Source organism: Spermophilus citellus, assembly GCF_964194105.1.
Source record: "Spermophilus citellus genome assembly, chromosome: 3".
In the NCBI taxonomy this organism is placed as follows: Eukaryota; Metazoa; Chordata; class Mammalia; order Rodentia; family Sciuridae; genus Spermophilus; species Spermophilus citellus.
The window spans coordinates 29992475-30014401 of record NC_138184.1 but is presented as its reverse complement, the minus strand read 5'-3'; the positions used below and the strand labels follow the sequence as shown (position 1 = coordinate 30014401).

Genomic DNA, 21927 nt, shown 5'->3' with positions numbered 1-21927 from the left:
CAGACTACCAGGTCCTTCAGGGTAAGACATGTACAGTGCTCACCCCCACAGCCCCAGCTCCCAGGACACATGATAAACATTTATCTTATTCACTCCAAGGGATTGTGTATTCCTGCAATCCAGGATGTTTACTCTGATGCAATAACACCACCAATAATAACAGCTCCCAGTCATTGATCGCCTACACCCTCCAGGTGAGATGGAGCATTTCACACCCACTATTTCATTAGATTTCAGTTGCCCCATGAAGCAGGTATTTCTGTCCCCGTTTGTAATTGCGGCAGTAGAGACTCAGAGAGCTCACAAGAGCAATGGCAGAGCCAGGATTTGCAGTTATATTTGGCTCCAAAACCCAAGGCTTTCCACCATATGATACTGGTTAGGAATTTTACATCCATTTTCCATGGTTTCTTGCTGATGTGCAGCATCTAGGAATTTTTTTTTGTACTGGGGATTGACCCCAGAGGGAATTTTACTACTGAGCCATATCCTCAACCTTATTTTTTATTTTGAGACAGGGTCTCGCTAAGTTGCTTAGGGTCTTGCCAAGTTGCTTAGGGTCTCACTAAGTTGCTGAGGCTGTGCTTGAACTTGGGATCCTCCTGCTTTAGCCTCTCAAGCCACTGGGATTACAGGTATGTGCCACTGTGCCCTGCACCCTAGGAAAGTAATCGTTTTTTTAAAAAAATATATCTATTTTTTAGTTGTAGTTGGACACAATATCTTTATTTCACTTATTTATTTTTTATGTGGTGCTGAGGATCGAACCTAGAGTCTTGCATGTGTGAGGAGAGTGCTCTACCACTGAGCCACAACCCCAGCCCAGGAAAATAATCTTAATGACCAGTTCATCAAGTTGGCTACTCACATGGATTCTTACCCACTTGGATAACTAAACCAATAACAACTCACAGTAAAAGCTTTTATTCTATATAAATTATATCCTACATAGATTTCATTTAGTCATATGCCAGTTTGGTAACCTTAAATTGTACACATTGAAAAGTCACTTCTAGACACACTTTTTTTTTAAAAAAATATTTTTTAGTTGTAGTTGGTTGGACACAATACCTTTATTTTATTTACTTTTATGTGGTTCTGAGGATCGAACCAAGGGCCTTGCACATGCTAGGCAAGCACTCTGCCGCTGAGCCACAACTCCAGCTCCACACAACTTACTTTCATGGTAAACAAATGTGCTTCTGGGATTAAGCTAGGTTTTTTTGTTGTTTTTGTTTTTTCTTTGTTTTGTTTTGTATTTAAAGCAATGCTGTCATTTTAAATATTTAGAGTTATTTTCTGTTGCCTAATTTTCATGGCTCTAAAACCAACTAACCTTTTCCTTAATAAGCTATAGCAACAAACAAGTAGAAGGTGCTCCCTTTGCAAGTGTGATTAAAGTCTGATTCATCTAAAGAGAGATTCCTATCAGAGACAGAGACCACATTCTTTGTAGAATGTAGCACATGTATCTGACACTAGGTGGAAAATGTCACAAGAGCTCAACCAACCCACTATAGTGTCAAAGGGCTTCTTGAACGGAAAAATTATACAATCATGTTTGGCATTTTGCTTCAAGATAAAAAGTTACGATGCTATTTTAGAATCTCAAGTTTCTTAAGAAATAAGTAATTTCATTTTTTTTTCTTATGAGTGAATACATGTAGGAGTTAGGAATTATGAGGGGAAAACCTAAAGGTAGAGATGGTCAAAACAAACTGACTGTGGCTTACGTCACTCCTTCTGACTATTAAATAAAATCTCTTTCTCTCTCCTTAGAATATAATGCCTTTAACTTTACTTATGATTAATTTCTAGCTTTTTTTCCCCCTGATGTCCTATATACCAATACATCTTTAAGTTAGGACATGGTTTTGAGAAGAAGGGGTATGTGTAGTTGAGGGCAGAGGTTTATTAAAATTCCTGTGGTTAGGAGCAACTCTTTTAAAAAGAGAGTGGATTATAGTAAATTCACTATAAAGTAAAGAGCCACCCCCTTTCCACAAGGGCTGCAGGTACTGCTCTTTGGACAGCTGATCACTGAGCCAGAATGACCTGAATGATCTAAGAATGCCCGTGACTCCTGTTTATGCCTTACGTGCATATCCTGTCAACACCCACCCCTATCTTCTCATCTTCCATTGCTCCATTTCCCCAGAAACATCCACTACCCCATCTGGCTCGCGGAAAACAAATTCACAGAAAAATAACGACTTTGTTCCCCAACACAGCACTTTCACTCACTGCGGCTCAATTACACTTTCTTATTCCTGTTTGACTTTCAACGCTTCTTATTTATTTTTCTTACCTTTTTCAGAGACACTTTTCCATAGGCGAACTTTGGTGTGGATGGAGGGATAGGACCTTCTGGTACCTCTTCAAACTATACATACACCAGAGGGAGAGAAGAGAGGAAAGAAAATAATTATTAAACCTTCAGAAACCAACCCATAAAATTCATTTTTCAAAAGGAAGGTCAAAGTCTCGAACAATAGTACTTGGTGATTTTTGGAAAGGCAAAGGAACAAAAAATTTCTTCCAAAATTATGTCAGGTAGAGTTTTTTTTCCTTTTTTTTTTTAGTTGTAGATGGACACAATATCTATGTATTTTTTAAAATATTTTTTAGTTATAGGTGGACACAATATCTTTATTTTATCTTTATGTGGTGCTGAGGATTGAACCAAGTGTCTCACATGTGCAAGGCAAGTGCTCTACCAATGAGCTACAGCCCTAGCCTTTTTTAAAAAAAATTATTTTAAAAAATATTTATTTTTTAGTTATAACTGGACACAATACCTTTATTTTATTTATTTTTAGGTGGTGCTGAGGTTTGAACCCAGGTCCTCGAAAGTGCTAGGCAAGTGCTCCATGCTTGAGCCATAACCCCAGCCCCCACTTTGTTTTTAAATTTTTTTTTCTTAGTTATAGTTGGACACAATACCTTTATTTTATTTATTTATTTTCATGTGGTGCTGAGGATCAAACCCAGCACCTTGCATGTGCTAGGCAAGTGCTCTACTGCTGAGCCACAATCCCAGCCCCTCAGGTAGAGTTTTTATTTTATTAAGTGTGTGTCTGTAGTTGAAACGTGGGGAATCAATCATCCAAATAGTTATAGAACAAAGATGAAAAATCAAGTGGAGAGAATGAGGGTCAACAGCAAATAATGGGGTGAGGAAAAAAGAACCAAGACATGTGGCAACTCTCACCGAGTTGCTTAGCGCCTTGCTAAATTGCTGAGGCTGGCTTTGAACTCATGATTCTTCTGCCTCAACCTCCTGAGTCACTGGGATTACAGGTGTGTACCACCATGTCCAGCTGTCTACAAATTCTTACAAAACATATACTGATGTATTTAGGGGTAAAGATTCATGATGTATGCAATCCTCCAATGGTTTAGAACATATACATAGGGTGGCGGGGGAAGGAGAACAAATGATAAACCAAACAGAAATTTTGCTCTCGTGACTTTCCTTTAAATTTGGATTTTTTTCTTGTGTGCATGTGGTGGGGTGGGTACTGGGAAATGAGCCCAGGAGTACTCTACTACTGAATAACATGCCTATCCTTATTTTTAAATTTGATTTTGACAGGGTCTCACTGAGTTGCCCAGGTTGGCCCTGAACTTGTGATCCTCCTGCCTCAGCCTCCTAAATCGCTGGGATTATAGGTGTGCATTATACACCTGGCCACTTTTTCCTTTTTAAAGTAACAAGATGGACATTTTAGATTGCTCCTCTATCTATCTATATACATATATAAAAATTATATATGTACAATTTTTTTTTGTACTGGGGATTAAACTCAGGGGATACTCAACCACTGAGCCACATCCCAGCCCTATTTTGTATTTTATTTAGAGACAGGGTCTTACTGAGTCGCTTAGTGCCTTAAGTTGCTGAGGCTGGCTTTGAACTCGCAATTTTCCTGTCTTAGCTTCCCAAGCCTCTGGGATTTCATGTGTGCACCAGTGTGCTTGGCTATATCTTCATTTTTTCCCATTTTTTCACCTGTCTTCTGATTCCAATTCTAAGAAATTATTTTTTTCTGGTACTGGGAATTGAACTCAGAGGTACTCAACCACTGAGTCACATCCCCAGCCCTATTTTTTTTTTTTTTTTTTTTAGAGACAGGGTCTCACTAAACTGTGCCTCAAAGTTGTTGAGGCTGGCTTCAAACTCAAGATTCTCCTGTCTCAGCCTCCCAAGCCGACTGGATTACAGGTATGCACCACTATGCCGGGCTGAAATTCTCTTTTTAAAATATTTTTTAGTTGTAAATGGACACAATGACTTTATTTTTATGTGGTGCTGAGGATTGAACCCAGTACCTCACACATGCTAGGCAAGTGCTCTACCACTGAGTCACAACCAGCCATGAAGTTATTTTTAATTTTCATGAACTCCTCGTTCTCTAGTGGCTACTTTTTCAGAGCATTCTATTCTTATTTTATGTATACAATATATTCTCAACTTTCTTGGAAAGAGACAAGGATATATCCTTCAGATATGAGAGCTTTTACTCAAGATCTCTCTTGTCCCTTGATTCTCTGTTGCCTCTAGGGTCATTTCTCTCTATTTCATCTTGTCTTTCCCTTTCCTATTGTAGGTCGGGTTTATGGTTATGCTCAAACATCTGCCATCATTGGTCATCCATTAGTGTTCAATGGTAAAGCAAACAAAATGTATCAGCACCTTCTTAAATCATTCTACCTGTAACAGTCCTGCTCTGTGACAGAGCAAGGTTTGTTTTAGAGCAATTTAACTTGAGAGTCAGATGTAATATGGGGAGGGTCTTTGCTTTAAGAGTAAACATTTTTAATGTTTTAATGTTTAAAGGAAATATTTTTAATGTTTTAATGTTTAAAGGAAACATTTTTCCTTTAAAAAAATGTTTAAATTCAAATTTAATTAAATGAACTCTTTCAAAAGTGTTTTCTTGATTAATGTGTTCATGTTGTATACATTCCCTTTTATAATACATTTTGATTTCATTTAACTTTCTTTGGCACAATTTCTCTGGGGTGTAAATGTAATAAATCCTATGAAAGCAAATTAAAAATTTTTTTCACAAGGGACAATAAAATTACATTTTGAAGCATTTTAAATGGTACACTTGAAAAGAACGGCCCTATTTTTTTAAACATTTTGGTATTTTTTTCTTTTGGTACTGAAGACTTAACTCAGGAGCACTTTCCCACTGATCTACATCCCCAGCCTTTTAAATTTATTTTTATTTTATTTTATTTTTTTGTGGGTACTGGGGATTGAACTCAGGAACACTCGACCACCGAGTCACATCCCTGGCCCCCTTTTGTATTTTATTTAGAGACAGGGTCTCACTGAGTTGCTTTGTGCCTCGATTTTGCTGAGGCTGGGTTTGAACTCATGATCTTCCTGCCTCTTAGCCTTCCAATCTTATGGGATTAGAGGCATGTACCACTGCACCCAACCCTTTTTATTTTAAGACAGTCTATATTTTTAAGAGTGGTAATATTTTTAACAAATTTTAAAAACAAATATTTCTCAGTCTTGATCCAACAAACACATCATCAGGCCTAAATCTAGGTAAGTGTCCTTGCATTCAAATCTAAGCAAATTACTACCTATGTAACATATCCAAGAGATTAAATATAAGGTTATATTTAAATGTTTAACATATGTTATCTCTGTACCTAAAGATACAACATTTGTTTTATTGGCAAAACATTTTATATCTCCCTTGATAGGCCATTCAATGTGTATCTCACATGCATATATACACATACTTACACATTTTTCTTTCTGTAAGGAAAAAAAAGTCTTTTTGGAAGATATAGCTCAAGAGATTTATTAAAGGGGTCCTCAAAAGCAGACATGGCTGGTTATTTTATAAATTGTGGTGAATTATCAAGTTCAATTGATTAGAGAGAAGATACCCTGTCACCTGATGCTTAGAACCACTGGCACCACAAAACAGTGTTTATCTGATAAATTCACCATCAATTTGGCAAGCTTTAACATAACTACTCTGTTTTTGAATATGCATAATATAAAAAACTTTATATGCAATTACATAGCATCCACTATAATAAAAATGGCACAGATACAATCTACTTAACAGTATAAAAAAATTGGCAGATGAAGTTAGCATCATGGTCCTTTAAAAGTTTTTTTTTAAAAAAAAAGTTCTCTGAATTTCTGCCTGGTAGAAAGATGGCTCCCTGATAAACACTTTGTGTCTGAGTAGGATGAGGGAGAACCTTCCAGGAAATACATAGGGTGCAATTAAACTTCCCATTTTTAGCTCCCTTTTGTTTCTATCCTTTCACCTATCTGCATTTCTGGGACCCTGTGTATTAATCTGTTTTCTGTTACTATAACAAAATACCTAAGGTATGTTAACTTCAAAAACACAAGAAGTTATTCAGCTCACAGTTCTGGCAAGTCAAGTCTTAATAAGCACAGGCTGATCTCTGGAGAGGAACTCCTGGTGGATAACAGAAGCATGGGCAGGAAGAAGAGATCATATTTCACAACAGGAAGCTTGAGAGGCAGTAGACCAGGCTCATACTTTTATAACCACCCTCTCACAAGAACAAACTAGGGTCTGGAGAGAAGTACCTATCCGTGTCCAAGGGCAGCACCTCTGCTTGACCCAAGGACCTCCCACTAAACCATCTCCCATACCACCTTCCAATACTGCCACTCTGGGGACTAATATAACAACATGTAAACACTGGGTGACAAAACACATCCAGGGTTCTTTGAGGTATATCCCTGCTCCCTGAACCTATAAGCCCTGTCACTCTCACTGGAATCCAAGGTTTTCTTGCCCTCCATTTTCAGTCTCCACTCCCCTATCATCTGCCCCCACCCCCCAGTACCTGGGATTGAACCCAGGGACTTTTTAAAAAAGTCTGAACCTCCAATCACATTTCCTCTCCCAGTTTCTCTTCTAGACCCTCCCCTTATGCACATATAGAATATAAATTTAAGTGATATTTTTATAATTTGATACTGCTACTTACCCAAAGTATTTTTGGCATGGCTAAATACTGACAATATTTACATGACCATCTTTTTATATTTGGAATTGAATTATTTCTAATTTTAGTATTATAATGTTACAATAAGCAACTTCATGTCTAACATTTTTCTTTTTTATTTAATATTTATTTTTTAGTTTTCGACAGACAAAACATCTTTCTTTGTATGTGGTGCTGAGGATTGAACCCGGGCTGCACACATGCCAGGCGAGCATGCTACCGCTTGAGCCACATCCCCAGCCCTAACATTTTTCTTTAAAATTTTTTTTTTTTTAGTTGTAGTAGGACACAATATTTTTATTTTATTTATTTATTTTTATGTGGTGCTGAGGATCGAACCCAGGGCCTCACATGTTCTAGGCAAGTGCTCTATCGCTGAGCCACAACCCCAGCCTTTCTTTAAAATTTTTACTTTTAAAAATAAAGCTCTGTGGGTGGGAGTTGTGGCTCAGTGGTAGAGCACTTGCCTGGCACGTGTGAGGCACTGGGTTCGATTCTCAGCACAGCATATAAATAAATAAAGATCTATTAACAACTAAAAAAATAATTTTTTAAATAGTACCAAAATAAAAAAAAAAGCCCCAAGTAATAACCAACTAGGTAAAAGCCTAAGAACATTTCATATGACTCTTAAATGGTACATATCCAAGTTTTTAACCAAATTATGAAATATTTATGTTTTGCGCCCAATTATCCATTTGGATCTTGACATTTTAATCATTAGCTCATTTTAATATAAATATTAAGTATCCATCTGTCTATCCCACTTGCTACAATTTTCCTTTTCAATTTAATTGTAGTGATTTTTCATTTATACTAATTATTTAGCAAAAACTGTTTTATTCTAACGTTTCAGAAAATAGGCAAACATACCAAAACACTGTACTCCTGAACCTTTGTTTCTTCCTAATAATGTGTTTTCAATCATAGTTTTCAAACCAACCATAAATACTGCTTCACACCATACTTACTCAGAAGGATAAATTCCCCATAAGAAGCTGCTCTTTTCCCCACAAAAATCCAGCAGATTCAGTGGTGACCAGTTTTTTCCTTCACCAAGGTCCCATTTTCATTCATCTAACAAACTCTTACTTAGAAAGTACCTTGTGTCGGTTCTATGCTTAAACAGCTCCCAGCTCTGTGAGAAATACTTGTAAACAAGTTATATTCACACACTATAAGAAGTCATGGGTTAAAGATTTCCACCCTGCAAGACAGCAGGAGAAGACAGTGTGTGATCGATTCTGCTGAGAGACAGAATCGACACCCCAGAGAAGGTCACTGAGGCATGGCTTCATTCTCCAAGAGAACAGTTATATGCAGAGGCCAGAAGGTATAAACAGCACTGCTCCATTGAGGTGTTTTTTTTTTTTTTTGAGGGGGTGGGGAATGTCTTTTCTTTTTTGATCCAGTGGTGCATGCTTGTGGTCCCAGCTACTCAGGAGGCTGAGGAAGGAGGACGGTAAAGACCAGAAGTTCAAGACCACCCTGGTCAACCTAGTAAGACCCCATGACATACACACACACACACACACACACACACACACACAGACACACACGGGGTAGAGAAAGAATAAAAGAAAACAGAAAAGCATATGGCATGGATCTACAATGCTCCCCAAAAGTTCACATGTTGAGGACTTCATCCCCAATGTAACAATATTCAAAGGTGGACTCTTGGGAATCGATTGAATCTTGAGGGCTAAACCTCAGTAGTGGATTAATCCATTTGATGGAATAATAATTTGAATGGATTTTTGTGAGGTGGGACCTAGTTGGAGGAAGTAGGTCTCTGGGGGTGTGCCCTGGGTTTATCTTGTCCTTAACCCCTTCCATGCATGCACTTTCTTTCTCTGCCTCTGGGCTGCCATGAACTGAATGGCTTTCCTCCACCACGATGTTCTGATGGAGTTGGCCAACCACGGACTGAAACCATGAGCCCAAATGAACCTTTCTTCCTCCAAGTTGTTTATATCAGGAATTTTGGTCATAGATATGAAAAACCATATTCTCTCTCTCTCTCTCTCTCTCTCTCTCTCTCACACACACACACACACACACACACACACACACACTACAGATGGAACAAAAAAAGACAAGGGTCTGGGGTTGTGGCTCAGTGGTAAAGTGCTTGCCTAGTATGCGTGAGGCACTGGGTGTGATCCTCAGCACCACATAAATATAAAATAAAGATACTGTGTTGGCCTAAAACTAAAAATTAAATATTTTAAACAAAAACAAACAAAAAAGAAAGACAAAGCTAAAAGAAAATGGGTCGGGGGCGGCCAAGTCATAGGAGGCCAGATCAGTGTTTGAGAGAAATCATTCTGAAAGATGAACGAGAAGATCCAAGTCATGGGAAATGAAGGAACAAATGACACGAGAGTATAGCCAATGCTTTAAAGGACTTCTGAAATTATCAGCTATAAATCATGTTTCCATCAGCACCACGGGTCAACAAGAGACTACCTGTGTCTGTCCATGGAGTCTACCCAATGTCATTCTAGTCATAAACACAGGACAACAGTTCAGCCAGTGCTGACTGATCCTAGGTCAAGTTTCAAATTTCATTAAACTTCCAAAGTACTGAGAAGCACAGTGCCTGTTCTCTTGTCCCCACTCTCCCACTCAGCCTCAGTTTCTCCCTTTGGAAAATCCCAGAATCCACTGGAACTGTCAAGGTCCTCAACTACCACTTGATTAATTTTTACAGAATGGCCCATACTCAAAAAGTCATCTGAACTCTTCTCATTGATGGTGATCCCTATAAAAAACTGGAAGAACACTCTTAAAACAGGTTCTTAAATTTATTCAAAAGCACACAAAACAAACTCACCACTGCCCCGTCAGGAGTCCGTAGGTAGGAGGAGGGTGCTGCCTTATAGTTTTATGGTTCATCCTCGAGGTCAAAGTGTTAACCATGTCTGGTTGAGTTTTACCCACACCAAAGAGACTACCTTGGAAAAATGCAAATATGAGCTTTGTCATGCCTTAAAGATTCATACACCAAGGGCTACCTGGGTCCTTCACCAGGATCTTGCAGCCTCCTGGGCAATTGTCATCTCCGAGTGCACATCTGTGAAAGACAGTGTCCACCACCATCTAACACACCCTTAAAAGGGGTTAATAAGGAGACACTTCCTGTTCCTTGGGTCTTTGATGAAAGGAGGGAGCAAATAGATCTACATTTGGAGGTATTTACCATCCAATTTCTTTTCCTTGATGCAAGCAAATACTTTGAATACCATTTATCAGTCAATTCAATAGCTATAATGTCCACAAGACAGACACTGGGTGTGGTGGCACACACCTCAGGGGCTCAGGAGGCTGAGGCAGGAGGATTACAAGTTCAAAGCCAGCCTTAGTAACTTATCAAGGCCCTGAACAACTTAACAAGACCCTGCCTCTAATAAAATACAAAAAGGGCTGGGGATATCACTCAGTGGTTAAACACTGGGTTCAATCTCTGGTACCAAAACAAAAACAAAACAAAAAAAACCACTAAAACTTTTGAGGTAGGCCATTTCTCTCTTCCAAACAAGGAAGGAAGGAGAGAAAGGAAGAGGCATAAAGGAAGGAAGAAAAGTGGAAAATGATAACCACACAGTTAAGCTGTGATCCACTGAATTCCTTTTTTTTAAATGTATGTATGTATATATATATATATATATTTAATGTGGTTCTGAGAATTGAACCCAGTGCCTTACATGAGCTGGACAAGTGCTCTACCACTGAGCCACAAGCCCAGCCCCCATTGTATTCACTTCTGCCATCTGTGTCCTTCAAGGGTTCATCCTACTCTGCCCACTGGTTACATACTTGGGATTCCCGAGTTGTTTTTTTTTTTTTTTAAGCGTGGTCCTCTGTCCTTCTGCATTGACTCTCCACTCACCATCTCAGTCTCTCCCTGGACATAAGCTTCCACCTTCACTGATGACTCCTGAATCTGTGCAGAGGTCTCCCTGGAGGATCTCACTCTTAAGTGCTGGTGCTTGTGGGACAGATATTCCATCTGGATGTCCTCAGAGGCACCTTGAGCTCAGCAAGCCCAGAGCTGAGCTTGCCTCCCTCTTCCTGCCTGTGCCTCCTTTGCAATCCTCTCTCTTGGCTGCTGACCCCAATATCCACTTTGTCATGTAGCCAAGGTTGTAACCTGGACAAATCAACAGCTCCTCATTCTTCCTCATGCCTGCATCCAGCCAGTCACCAAGGCCTACCGACTGTACTTCCTGATGTCCTGATCTTGGAGGACTTCCAGCCTCCAGAACCGTGAGAAATCAATTTCTGTTGTTTGCAAACCACTTAGTCTATGGTACTCTGTTACAGCAGCCTGAACTAAGACACATGCAAATTGCAATGACTTCTTTACTAACTCTAAACACACATTCATTTTTTAAAAAAATATTTTTTAGTTTTCAAATCCATTACTTTCTCTCCACTCCCTGCTGCCCCTGCCATCATTTCATTCTAGGTTACTGATAACAGCCACCCAACTCGTCTTCTGCATCCAGAGATACCCCAAGGGAGGGGTCCTAGTGGTACGTTCACACTGTCGTATGTTTTTGTATGATTTGCAAAACAAAACAAAACAAAAAAACAAAACTTAACCACAATAAGCTAAGACTCTTGTCTCTTTTGGCTCCAATTTCTCTGTCACATGTCCTCTTATATCAGAGGCCTTTACAGTGCTACAGGCATCTTTGGGATTCAACTATAGAGCAGCTGAGGTGGGGATTTATTTAACTTGAGTACAGTAGGATCTATTTACGGGGTTCATTGTTGCTCCCATAAGTAGGTAAATTATTGCTTAGAGATTATTCCTACCACCCAATGAGCTGACTCTTTTGGCCTCATATAGCAATGCAATCATGCCCTAGGGCACCCAGCCTGGAAGTAGGCGAGTTGTGGAAGAAAAACAAGTTTCGAAATGTAGGGGGCCAGAATCTATACTGAGGAAATTTCTTTGGAATATTACAGCTCACACATTAAAGGACTTGAAAGAGATTGTCCTAATTTTGATAACAGTTCTAAAAATTTATATGATATTATCAGTAGTAAAATGTGAAGCTTTTCTGCTTTTCCCAACTACCAATACTGACAAACTTCAATCATTGTAGTCAAGTGAAAATTTTCCATTCTCTCTAGATAAAAAGATTACAAACTATTGCCATCTGAAAAGACAACAAGTGCTCTACCACTGAGCCACAACCCCAGCCCAAACACACATAAGGGAAGAATGGTACAGGTGTTTCAAACAGTGAATAAATTCAAAATGTCGTTAAAAATGTTGTAGGCAGGCATGGTGGCACATGCCTGTCATCCCAGCAGCTCAGGAGGCTGAGGCAGGAGGATCCCAAGTTCAAGGCTGGCCTCAGCAACTTGGTGAGGCCCTCAGAACTCAGTGAGACTCTGTCTTAAAGTAAAAAAATAAAAAGGGCTTGGGATGTGGCTCATTGGTAAAGCCCCTCTGGGTTCAATCCCCAGTAATGGTCATAAATGTTGATATCTGTGATTCTTTTAAACTTTTTGTATTGAATATTTTTATCTTCCCCAAATTCCTGTGTTGAAATCCAAAACCTTGATTGGTGTTATTACAAGGAAGGGCATTTGAGAGGCGGAACCCCTCTGAATGGGATCAGTGCCTTATGAAAGAGACCCCAGGCCTCTTTTTGTCACATGAGGGTACAACTAGAAGCCAGCAGTGTGCAGTGCAGAAGACGGTGCCTGCTGCAACCTGACTGTGCTGATGTCCTGATGTTGGAGGACTTCCAGCCTCCAGAACTGTGAGAAATCCATCTCTGTTGTTTGCAAACCACTTGGTCTATGGTACTGTGCTACGGCATCCTGAACTAAGACACTTGCAAATTGCAATGACTTCTTTACTAACTCTAAACACACAATAATTTTTTTAAAGTATTTTTTAGTTGTACATGAATACAATATCTTTATTTTTATGCTAAGGATCAAACCCAGTGCCTCACACATGTTAGGCTCTAACACTGAGCTACAGCCCCAGCCCCAACACACATTCATCTTTAATCCCTCACTAGAATATACATCTACCTGCATCATTTTCTTTCTTATAATATTTTTTTAATATTTATTATTTTTTAGTTCTCGGCGGACACAACATCTTTGTTGGTATGTGGTGCTGAGGATCGAACCCGGGCCGCACGCATGCTAGGCGAGCGCGCTACCGCTTGAGCCACATCCCCAGCCCCTTCTTATAATATTTCAATGGCACCCTATTACTTGTATTTCACCCTATTACTTGTAATTCCTAATATGGTCTATTCAATAGCATTTATCGTCTTAGTGAAGTAGAAGATAATGTCACCTGTGCAAGTATTAGGGTGATGGTTTACACCAGACAGTGAGAAGCAGAAATGATCAAGGACAAAAGAGAATGGGAGACTGTTAAAGATCCAAATTATTAGTACAAATCTCTGTCCCAGCAAGTTCACACTGAAGTTTAAAATACTCCTGCCTGGATGCTACCCTTTGGGTAAGAGTCCCGCAAAGGCCTTTGTATCAGAGGCATGGTTCCCAGCCTGGTGCTGTTGGGAGCTCATGAAATCTTCAGAGGTGGGACCCTTCAGGAGGTCTTTAGATCATTGAGGGCATACCCCAAAGGGAGTTGTGGGACCCCAGCCCCCTCTTCCTCCTCTCACTTCCAGGCCAAGAGGCGAGAGGTTTTACTCCACCTTGAGCTTCCACCATGATGCTCTCTCTCATGAACCCAAACCGCCAAAATGGTGAATCAAAATAAACCTTTCCTCTTTATAAAAATTAACTCTTGTCCAGAATAAAACACTAGGCGTTCATGTCACAAGCTCTAACAGGAAACCCTCTGGGTCTGGACACCAGATAAGCACTAATGGAATGGTTGAGTAATATTCCTCCTCGATTTTCTTGGGAACAATTGAGCAATAGCAATTACTGCAGCTCCTATATATAGGAAACTGTCCACAGAGGTTTTGTGGATGAGTGGGCACAATTTCCAGAGAGTTTCTAACTTTAGCTAAAAACAGAATAAGTGAACAATAATAAAAACTAGCTCCTATGTGCCATTCCCTGAGAAGTGTGGACCATATCACTCAGATGTGGAAGTGGGGTACCCTGCTCAACTTCAAGACTCAGATCTGGTTCTGTTCCCCTCCAAAGTCTCGCTATTCTGTAAGTCCACTCCTCACACAATGCTGGGTGACTTTTTCTCAAGACCGAGATTGGAAAGAGAGGTATCAAACTACATACTGGCCATTTCTTTAAAACTTGCTCAAAAGCTGGTTCATTTTATTTGCCGGACTTCTGAAGTAAAAGGGATTGCTTGCGGGCACGGTGGTATATGCCTATAATCACAGCAGTTCTGAAGGCTGAGGCAGGAGGATCTCAAGTTCAAAGCCAGCCTCAGCAACAGCAAAGTGCTAAGCAACTCAGTGAGACCCTGTCTCTACATAAAATACAAAATAGGGCTGGAGATGTAGCTCAGTAGTCGAGTGCCCCTAAATTCAACCCCCAGTACCTACCCCCCCAAAAAGAGGGATGCTTTAAGACACCCACATGGCTTTCTCGCCATCTTAAAGTCTCTATTTAAGCTTCACCTTCAGAGGAGGTCTACATACACCAAGCAGCTGAGACCACACTTGGCACACAGAGGATGCTTGATGAAGATTTGTTAAATCACTTATGAATAAACGAACAATGTGGGTAAGGTCAAATACTATCAGAAGCCACCAGAATAAGGCTTTTTAAGTTTTATTTTTAAAAGAGAACCAAAATACATGAAAATGAAACTCTGAGAACTAAAATATGTCACAGTAAATAACACAACAGGGATGTAATGGCAGTTAGAGCAACTTAAAGAAAGATGTAATACGGAGGAAGTAAAGACACTAATTTTTAACTACTGTAAATTAAAACTGAATGTTAAAGTTTCTTGAGAATCAGAGGCGTACTGTATGAACCCATTTGCATATAGTGCCCAAACAAGCAAAATCTACCTATGGTGATAGAAATCAGGAGAGTAGTTAACTGGGGAGGTTGGTTGGGTGCTGATGACTAGAAAGGGGTGTAAGAGGGGCTCCCAAGAGCTGTGCTGGTCACAGTGCTGTGTTCACTTTTAGGAATTCACCCCAAATGCTTACAGAAGAGCTGTGCTTGTTGGTGGGCATTCATATCACACTTCAGTGGAAAACCACCACAAAAATAAAGAATAGTGAAAGTCATCCAAACTAGAAGATCTAGAAGTGGGTGAGGAACCCTCAAACAACCCAAAAGAAAGCGGTACATGGGCCAGGCATGGTGACACATGCCTATAATCCCAGAATTCAGGAGGCTGAGGCAGAATTGCAAGTTGGAGGCCAGTCTCCGCAACTTAGAGAGACCCTGTTTTGCAAGAAAATGAAAAGGGTTGGGGAGGTAGCACGGTGGAAAAAGACTAGACTCGCCCAAGTGAAGCCCTGGGTTTGATCCCCAGTTCTGCAATAAACAAAAAGGAAAATAAATACAGAAACAGAAAATTCTGAAACTGAACAAAGGTACGAGAGCAAGTTTGGGAGATACAATTTGCCGAGATTGAAACCCACAATAAAAGAATAACATGTACAAAAATTTCACAGTATATTTGAAAATTTAGATGGAATTTAGACAAATTCTAAGAGTATTCAAGTTTGGATCCTATTTTTTCTATATGCCCCAAATATTTCACAATATAAAATGTTAACACCTACTTAAAATTCAGATTACATCATATTTTTTAAAAACCCTACCAATTTATAGGCAGAAAGTCTTTTTTTTTTTTTTTTAACTTCAAAACTCAGGTGACTGAGCAGAAAAATTGTGGGTTTTTTTTTTTAAACCCCACCACGGAGACAGGAAACCCTACCTGGGAGCTTTAAGTGCCTCAAAAGATTAGAAATAGGCAGATACAAGCAGCTCAGGAGAAGGCCAGGAGGAAACAGCAATCTCTTGCCCCAGAGAGAAAAATAAAGCTTCACTCATTTTTTGCACAGCTCCCATTGTGATGGGCCTCAGTGTCCACAGATTTCTTTTCCCCCTCCATACTTGAGCCATTTAACAAACAGTTAACAGGCTAACACTTACTGGACATGTGTGTGTTGTCAGGGACTATTCCGGATGGATTACATTTTTTTTTAATATTTATTTTTTAGTTGTAGTTGGACACAATACCCTTATTTGATTCATTCATTCCCATGTGGTGCTGAGGATCGAACCCAGCAATTGCTAGGTGAGCGCTCTACACTGAGCCACCACCCCAGCCCTCTTTTTAATCCTTCTAACACAGCCAGGTGTCATTAAACCAATTTGACAAATTAAAAGGTCAGTAAAGCGACTTGTTCATAAACTCTTAAATCAAGTGGGGTCAAGACTCAACCACAAAGTTACCTGCCACCTCCCCGCATCTATCCTTTTAAATCTGAAGGTTCCAGGCAGGAAAGTGACTACAGAGCCACAGTGAGTTTTAGGCAGGCTCTGCAGGGAACCCCACCCCACCCTGCCATCCGGAGCACTCACCATTTGGATAACCTTTCGCAGAACAAAATACTTCTCAGTGAGGTCCCCTGCCTCACTCAGTGGGGCATCATAGTCGTAGCTGGTGGGCTGTGGTGCATAGGGTGTGTTGGCCCCTAGAAGTAAAAAAAAAAAAAAAAAAATATGTACCACCAGTTACTACTGAAGGCCCTGCTCAGGGACAAGTTCTTTGGGACCCACAGTTACAGGATGATGGGAAGAAGAAATAAAGAACACATTAAAACCAATTGTTAAGAGAGACAGAGATGCTGGTGTAGTTGTGACTCAGTGGTAGAGGGCTTGCCTAGAATGTGTGAGGCACTGGGTTCGATCCTCAGCACCACATAAAAATAAGTAAATAAAGGTTTAATTAAAAAAAGACACGGAGGTGGTCTTTAGGATGCAAATTTGGAGGAACCAATTGTTCCTACTGATGGCACTTGCTAATAACACCAGAGTTCACAAAGCATTTTCCTCCTCCCCCAACTATAGAACTTCATAGCTGTCATCCTAACAGAATAACAACCCCACTGGACAAGTAGACAATCTGACGCTCCCTACAAAAATCTGCTAACATCTCACAAATAGTAATAGCAGGGCTCATAACATGACCCACATCTGTTAACCCTTCAATCCCTGATCTTTCTCATGTCCTCCAACTATACGGCAGAGAAAAAGATCTGGTGGAGAGAGATGACCAGGTTGAGGATCAGCAGAAAACTGAGAGCTTATCAAAGCAACGTAGGAGATGACTGTAGATCCACAGTAGCCAAAAAGATTCAAAGGCAATCCTGAAGTCTTCGGAACATCTAGAGTATAAATAGGGTTGTGGTGTACCTCTTGTCAGCTCCTTGAAGATAAAGGCACTCGCTCATTACCCCAGGTCCCAGATGTGTCCCTCTGAGTGTCAGCCTCTACTGTCTTACGCAATGTTACAACCTCCCTCAGAGCCCATATCCAACAACTGACCAGTGTGGGGACATAAAAACCAGCTCCCTTTGCCTTGAAGGGCCATGCCAGCTCCAGAGCTCCCTTTGGGATGTGTGGAGTCCACTCATGAAATTGCAACACAGCCCAATTTATCTGCCACAATCTCTCTAATGGGTATTGCTCCTGAGGGCACATAGAGTGAACTTCCTGCCTGGTAAAGGAGTCTGTCTCCTTGGGAACTTGACCTATCACAAAGACCAATGCACTGTGGCAGTACTAGGCATTCAAAAGGACTAGAAAAGCAATGTTCTTGTAGTTAACGTCCAAGGGGCAGGGTCTAGATCAGAGGTTCCTAACCTCGTCACAGAGGATGTTCACAGGTATGAAGTCACGTACAATAGCAAGTAGCACTTTGAAAAGTTGCCCATGCATGGGAGTCACATGGTCAGCCTGTTGAAACATGCCTTCCAAGCCCTAGCCCGGGGATTCTGATCCAGCAGGTCAGAGTGGGACCTGTGACTACATTTCTAACAGGTTCTAGGGGGTGCTGATGCTGCCTTCTGTGGATCAGCAAGGCTTAGAGCCTTTCTTCTCTATTCAGAAATCACTTCGCAATGCAAGTGTGTGACAGTGAAGCTATTTTAGGATTCCTCTTTTGTCCCAACTAATGTTTAAATAAATGAGGCACAAAATATAACAGGTAATAAATTCCTTGGACAAAGTTTCAAAAACGATGGAGCCTGGCTGATCCTCTGGATGGATGAAGTTAAGGATCTAAGAACTTTTTCATTCATTGTTTAGACAGAATCTCTGTTTTGAAAGACCTGGACCATTCTCAACGAACTGCACTGACCCAGGCGTCTATTACTCCCTGCCATTTCTTACAAGAGACAGCTCACAGCCAACAGGTCTACCCGCCTCTGGGGAAGCACATGTTCAAAGGCATCCCTTCCCGTGAGACCTGAAGAAAAATAAAACCACATCCCTTGCTGCAAGGAGCTCACCTTCCTTGTGGCTCATCTTCTACCTCTGATGTGGCATGGATTATACTGCCTAGGTTTCGTATTTCTGTCTCACGCTGCACTAAATTGTATGCATGTTAAGGGTGGACTGTGCCTTACTGACCCTCGAGTCCTCCATCAGGGCCAGGCATGAAGGAGATGCTCAACCAGTGGGTCAAGTTGAGTTAAGCAAGTGTAATTTCTGGAAATAACCATTAGGGGCTGAGGGATCCAGGTCTGAGGGTGAAGGATGGACGGAAAGACAAGACTTTGTTCTAGTTCATAACAGCACTGGGCAGCGTCATAGAGAAACGGTGCGTATGGAAGCCTCCTCTGGCCATGTGAATGGGAGTGACACAGGAAGGCAAGAGAAATGGCAAGGCTTGGCACTCCCCAACTATCCACACCATACAAAAGTATAGGACACCTGGGTCCTGTAGGCAGCCATCACACAGACATGGACACTCACAGGCACAGGCCACAGGGACACACACTGCACAAACTCCTGTACTTGCCCTAGGTAGGATGGGCAGTGAGCCCCCTCTAGACGTTCTCCTCTCTGTACTGTCCTCTGGGAAGTGTCTGAAAAATAGCTACTAGGGACAGACTGGCCCTCCCTCAACTCCCCAAAGAGCCAGGGCCAGAGGGCAGGGCCAAAGGCACAACCCAAGTGGGCTGCTTTGGAGCTGGTTCAAGGGCTGCAGGCTGTAAGGAGTTATCCAAAGGGCAGCGACTCTGGTTCAATGAAGCCTGAGTTTGAATCCAGGCCCCATCCTTGCCAGCTGAACAGGAATGTGTAGACCCCATTTTTGCATGCAGATTCTCTTATCTGTAAAGTGGTGTCCATCATCTCTAGCCTTGATGAGAATGATTGCAAACTAAATGAGAAAACAGAGGCAGAAAAGAGACTTCTATTGCTTATACCAGAGGAGGGGCAGGAGAAAGGATTAGGGGCAGCTTTTTCTGTTCTAATGACAGTTTTAATATTGTTCAAGTTTCTTTGCTAAGAAGAATGCATTAAGAATGGCATATTTTAAAAAACTGTCAAGAACTGTAAAGTTATGCCAAAAAAACAAAACAAAACAAAACAAACAAACAAACAAACACTATTCCTGGACAGGCTGAATTCCATCAATGGCAGCAGGTGGAAAGGGAAGGTGTCAGAATTTTAACTGTTTCTAACCAGAAGATAGACACATGGAGATTTTTTTAAAATACCAATGACCAATCTTGGCATACTATCATCTTTTAAGCAGTGACCTTTGAGGATTTTTTTTCTTTTTTCAGTACTGGGATTGAACTCGGGGATTCACACATATTAGAAAAGTATTCTTTGTTGAAGCTACATCCCAAGCCTTTTATTATTTTGAGACAGGGTTTCACTAATTTGTCCAGTATGCCCTTGAACTTGTGATCCTCCCGCCTCAGTCTCCTGGGGAGTTGGGATTATAGGTACGTGCTATAATGCCTGGCTGGTGTTTGAATTTTATAAGCATTTCTTAGCTCTAACAATAGAAATGAAACTGACAATGCTATAAGCAATGTCTTCCAGCCCATCCCACCTTGCAAAACAGCAATTCCAAGGAAAAACTGTATTAAGTGCTGATAGTATTCAATTTCAGATCCTGAGGGATTTAGGCTTAAGCTAAGCCTCCAAAATACAATGGTCAAGCATCTTCAATGATCCAGAGAGAAAAATGCAGATGAAGAGAAAGGTGAGGAATGACGTTTACATATATATGTAAATATATATGTGTGTGTACACACACACACACACACACACACACACACATATATAATACAGTATAATTTGTCTTTGCAAAAGTTAATGATGACGCAGAGAAATGTGTCATCATTTTTACTACCAAAATAAATAGCCTGGGATTTATACCTCTATGCCTAGCCTAAATGCTTATATAAATAACATTGTGAATTTTAGCTTGGCACAGTTCTACACACCTGTAATTCCAGTTACTCAAGAGGCTGAGGCAGAAGGATCACAAGATTGAGGCCAGCTTGGGCAATTTAGTGAGACCTTGTCTCAAAAAAAAAAATAAAATAAATGAAAAGGGCTAGGAAATACAATGCTCCAGGTTTAATCCTTAATACTGCAAAAATTTTAAAAATTAAAATTAAAAACTGAATTTTTACGGTATGTGAATTATATCTCAATTTAAAAAATTGCTAAAAATGAAAAAAGACCACAGCAGAATATATGAAGGAATATTCTATAGTCACAGACTATAACTAAAGCCTGCCCGGCTAGACTGGTTTAAAACAATAAGGCTTTTAAAATAAGCAAGTTATGTCCCTTAAAAATTTTTAAAAGAAAAATGGCTATATAGGTTCATCCAAATGTTAGAAAATTTAGAAGAAAAAAAACTGTCCATAGGCACACTCCCCCAAATCAAGTATCAGCAACACAGCATAACAAATACGTTAAATGGTTCTTACCATTCCAATAGGCAAAATTGGTTCCACCTATAAACATGTACCTACAAAGAAAAAAAGAGAACACACAGTATTTCACTGTGAACCCACAGCCAGGAGGGCTTCCTCCACACCTTGGGCCCTGAATACCTACAAGTTCACACTCGCCCCACGGGCCAGTATTTCATAGAGGGAGGAAGCCAGTACTTCTGTCTTGACTGTGGAGTGAGGCTGACCCCAATGGTCTAACCAGCCAGTGTAGAATTCAGAATTGACCTAAAAAGAGAAAAAGACACAGAGCTCAGGCCAGGCGAATGGCCTTCAAAGGCCGAATTGTCCCTGTAATGTCCCATCTACTCCACCGAGGTCTAGTGCAAAGGGGTGCTGACGGGTACCATTTAACCCAGAGCCAACAGCAACACTGCTTGTACTCAGTCCTCAGGTGTCAACCCAATCTGAGATCTCATCTTACATAATAAAGTACAGTCAGTCCTCTGTACCCCGTGGGTCCTGCGTCTGTGGATACACTAACTGTAGCTCAAAAATGATAGGGGGAAAAAAAAAACTCCATCTGTGCTGAACACATGGATTTTTTCTTATTCTCTAAATAATATGGTACAATAACTATTCACATAGCATTTACATTGTATTAGGTATTAGTAAACTCAAGATTACTTAATGTAGGAGGGTATGTGTAGGTCATATGCAAATACTGCCTTGGTCAAGTATGTTGTATAAGTAGCTGAGATTTGAGTATCTGAAGGGGAATCCTAGAACCCATGCACTATACCTCCAAAGAACATTGAGAAACAACTGTATTCCTAAAAAGTTTAACCTACATCAATTTTGTTAACCATTCCCCAATTCCACAGTATTAAAGTTTAGTTGGGCAAAGAATCTGGCAAAATATTCTTATAAAATAGCTCCAAATTTATCCTTTGTGTGCCTAAAGATATTGAGATCTCAGGTTGACTTTATAATGAGGTAGACTTGTACAAATATTCTA

General features: G+C 40.4%; 1 protein-coding gene across 1 annotated transcript in view; it reads right to left on the bottom strand.

Moving 5' to 3' along the window:
• The window catches only part of GLB1 (galactosidase beta 1), a 93125-nt gene that overhangs the window by 33025 nt on the left and 38173 nt on the right, over nt 1-21927 (bottom strand). The window contains exons 8-11 of the mRNA XM_081284384.1: nt 21076-21197; nt 20946-20986; nt 16564-16676; nt 2309-2383 (exon numbers count right to left, since the gene is read on the bottom strand). Coding sequence (XP_081140510.1) covers nt 2309-2383; nt 16564-16676; nt 20946-20986; nt 21076-21197 — 351 coding nt within the window. The remainder of the gene's footprint in view (nt 1-2308; nt 2384-16563; nt 16677-20945; nt 20987-21075; nt 21198-21927) is intronic.